The 3,999-nt window shown below is 38.1% G+C and overlaps 1 protein-coding gene across 1 annotated transcript in view; it reads left to right on the top strand.

The window, feature by feature from the left end:
* LOC112151691 (PDZ domain-containing RING finger protein 4) overlaps window positions 1–3,999 on the top strand; it is a 68,864-nt gene that overhangs the window by 58,095 nt on the left and 6,770 nt on the right. The window contains exon 5 of the mRNA XM_024280705.2: window positions 1,837–1,899. Coding sequence (XP_024136473.1) covers window positions 1,837–1,899 — 63 coding nt within the window. The remainder of the gene's footprint in view (window positions 1–1,836; window positions 1,900–3,999) is intronic.

Raw genomic sequence — 3,999 nt, 5'->3', positions numbered from 1 at the left:
ATATTGACAGGATAGCATCACAAAGTCACTGCAGATTTGTCATCCATGATATCCATGATATCAATCTCATGTTCCACCACATCCCAAAGGTGTTTATCTGACTGTAGAGGTCATTTGAGTCCAGTGAACTCATTGTTCAAGAAACCCATCTGAGATGATTCCAGCTTTATGACATGGCGCCTTGAGTAACCATCAGTAGATGGTACACTGTGGTCATAAAGGGATGGACATGGTCAGCAACAATACTCAGGTCCACGGTGGCATTGTAACCATGTTCATTTAAGGGGGCCAAAAGCCCCGTTTCCACTGAACGGTACGGGACAGTACAGTCCGGTTTAGAATGGACCGGGCTATTCAGGTGAGAATTTCCACTCAAAGTTGGACTGTCACTGCGCAAATGGAGTGAAGCAAACAACAACAACAGAGGTCATCCAGAATTCATTTTTTTCTCCTTGGTTTTTGGTTCTTTATATATACAAAGCATTTAATGTTGTTTGAGAAAAGATTGCAGATGGAGAAGAGGAAGATAGTTGCTTCCTTTGTGCTTTTTTCTTTTGCCAATATGACCAATTTCAACATTAGCTCCGCGCTAATAGACTGTTTCATTTTTCTATGGACCTACAATCACCAGGATTCTAAAAACGGTATGGTTCAGTCTGGTTTAATTGGTCCATTGTATAATAGGAATGCTCAAAATGCCGGACTGGACAGTATGTCACTCAGTGGAGTGTGCCAAGAAAATATATCACCCACACCATGACGACACCACCAACCTGAACCGTTGATACAAGGCAGGATGGGTTCGTGCTTTCATGATGTTGATGACACATTCTGACCCTATCGTCCGATTGTTGCAGCAGAAATGGAGACTCATAATAGCAGTTTTAGAAAAACATTGACTTCTGCTTGTTGTAGCCCATATGTCTCCAGGTTTGACGTGTTGTACCTTCAAAGATTCTGTTCTGCAGACCTCAGTTGTAACCAGTGGTTATGGGAGCTATTGTTTTCTTTCTGTCAGCTGGAACCAGTCTGGTCATTCTCCTCTGACCTCTGGCATCAACAAGGCATTTCCGCCCACAAAACCGAAGCTCATTGAGTATTTTCTCTTTTTCTGACCATTCTCTGTAAACTCTAGAGATGGTTGTGGGTGAAAATCCCAGTAGATCATCAGTTCTCTGAAATATTCAGACCAGCCCGTCTGGCACCAACAACCACACCACTTCAATCATCTTTCATCCTCATTCTGATGCTCGGTTTTACCAAGTCTACATGCCTAAATGCATTGAGTTGCTGCCATGTAATTGGCTGGTTAGAAATTTCCGATAGCAAGCATTTAGACAAGTGTGCCTACTAAAGTGGCCAGGGAGTGTCTATATATATATATATATGATCTTTTAACCACTTTTATGTTTTTTGCTCACATCTACTCCTTTGGTAAAAGAAAAGTGGAAACTCTTTTTGTGTTCTGGTTCTTGCAAACCTTCAGCAACTCTTGACGCAGTTCCTCCCTCAGACTGTAAAGATCAGTCCCGTGTGGGAGTGAACTATCATGAAGATTAAGAGCTTGCAGCATCTTCAGAGACCTTGTGTATTAAAAGAAAGTAAAAGAAATGACCACAGGTACCAACTGATGAAGAGTGTTCTGCCCTCTTGTTGACGGTCTCTACAGCATTCGGATAAAACGCTTTGGCTCCTTCACAGGCTCTTGAAGATGCTTGTCTTCATCAACTTTCTAGGAAATGTTTTTAGAGATGTTACCATTCTTATTTTAATTCTGATAAAGATTGAGGATGAAAGCATTTTCAAGAGATAATTCTGTTCTTTATGTCTTTCCAGGTCTGTCCAAACAGCATAGCTGCCAAAGACGGACGGATCCGAGAAGGGGATCGCATTTTACAGGTGCGCTGAGACTCACTGGTGGGCCCTTGCAGACCCAGCGACTCTCATTAAGCAGAGCATAAAAATCCTTTTTTTGGGGTTAATTTTGCCATCCTCCTCACTGTCTCCCTACACAAGAGTGCATTTATGTTTAATAGCAGCACATTAAAGGAGGAACTTGCCCACGCCGTGACTGTTACTGGAGGAAAAAATGTCCCCTTGGCTGTTTTAGTTACCGACTCAGCATCAACTGGGGTTTTTTAAGAGTTATGCTTTAGGATGATGCTGAGCTTCAGTTCTTTGCCTCCTGTGGGATATCTGAGAGGCTGTGACTGCTATTAGCCCCTGACTTCATCTACAGGCTTGAGAGCAGAAAGCTGTATTTGTCAGGTTTTATGGCAAGATGATGTGCCATCTGAGGATTACTGTGGGAGGGTGATTGTTTTTGAGAAAAAGGAGTAATAGCCTCTGGTTTTAATGTTAAAATCTCCTAATGGATTTACTTTTGCCACTTGCATACAGCTTAAAAGCCGGACCCCAACATCTCTGATAAGATCTCCTACTTAAATTGTTAGGAAAATGGCGTTTGTGCACTTTCTACTAGACAAAGCCGCCATGACCATTAAATCTTTCACTTTCCTGCTCAGTCTTTTGCTTTCAGTGTCAAAATGTACGCTTTAGCCTATGTGCATTTTATATCAAAGGTAAGGGGAAAAACATTGCTACCTGCAATTTTGTCTTGTTTGTTTACTTAAACAGTAAGGCATAAAATGTGTTGCGGTGTTTACTGGTCAAAAACACACAATTCAATCTTCTACTGACTGTTTCCAACTTTTGTTTTTGCATATATATATATATATATTTATATATATATAATTTTAGTTTTTCTATTTTTGATGGTTTAAATAATAATAATTTTAAAAATAAAATATTAAAAAATACATTTTGGCTAAAAGTAGTAATAATTACAAATACCAAAAATCACAATTCAGTTGTAGCTTATTTATCAATGTGTCTGTTTTTAGGTGTGTTAACTGAGAAATATGAAAAAACATACCTTATAATATCTTTAAATATACTTTAAAATATTGCTTTTTTGAAAGTAAAAATAAGAATTGACAAGGCTGATTTTATATGGGTAGCAGAGTGGTCAAGAGAGATTTCAGTATTTTGTGCCATGGAATTAAAAGTATAGTATTTCCAGCACAAGGGGAACACCGGACTATAAGGCGCACAGTCAATGAATGATTTGTTTTTGAATTTATGTTACATAAAGCATACTGAACTTTAAGGTACATTAAGGGAGATATACATTTGTCAGTCAGACTTTATTAACTTTGTTTAAAGCAATTTAGAACGCTTGTGACACGCTACATTTCAGCCACATCAGCATGTTTGCAATGACACCCAGCCATGTTTACAGCATATAAAAATAACAGACAAATATTGCTAAAATAAATGCTACCGTGGCTACGCTAACTCCCAACCTTGTTAGTAACAAAAAAACATAGGCTACGTATTAATTCCTTCCCTACTCACTATATAGTGCTTTTGCCATTTTCTAGTGCTGTCCGAATCTACAATTCCAAAATCAAGTCCACAAAAAATTTCCCAGAAGTCTTTGCAAAAAACTAGCATGCATCGATGCTCACTACATTAATGAATATAGACCACAATGCATTGTAGTTGAACAAAATTTTTGTGAAAAAAAAAAACATGTTTAAATGTAATTTTTTAATAAAACATCCACATTTTCATCATTTTCACTTTTTGAAATCGCCGACATCGTTTCCGGCCTTTAGGAAAACGAAAGAAAAGTAGTGAGCATGGTGTCTGAATTGCTTTTAAAATCTAGATATTCCCACACTATATAGTTTTTTAGTAGTTAGGGATTAGTGTATGAATTAGACATAGCTATAGTCCAACACCACTAATTGTTAGCTTGTTAGCGTATCCACAATAACAGCTAACCTTGTTTGTAGCACGTTAAAACAACTAATACTGCTAAAACAAACATTATTGCGACTACACTAACTCCTACCTTGTTAGTAAAAAAGAAAAAAAACACAGTCCAACATTGCAACATATTAGCTGCATTAGCGTATTCAGTAACACAGAACC

Source organism: Oryzias melastigma, linkage group LG6 (assembly GCF_002922805.2).
Source record: "Oryzias melastigma strain HK-1 linkage group LG6, ASM292280v2, whole genome shotgun sequence".
NCBI lineage: Eukaryota > Metazoa > Chordata > Actinopteri > Beloniformes > Adrianichthyidae > Oryzias > Oryzias melastigma.
Note: the sequence above shows the minus strand (reverse complement) of the source record. Positions and strands in the feature narration are given on the sequence as shown.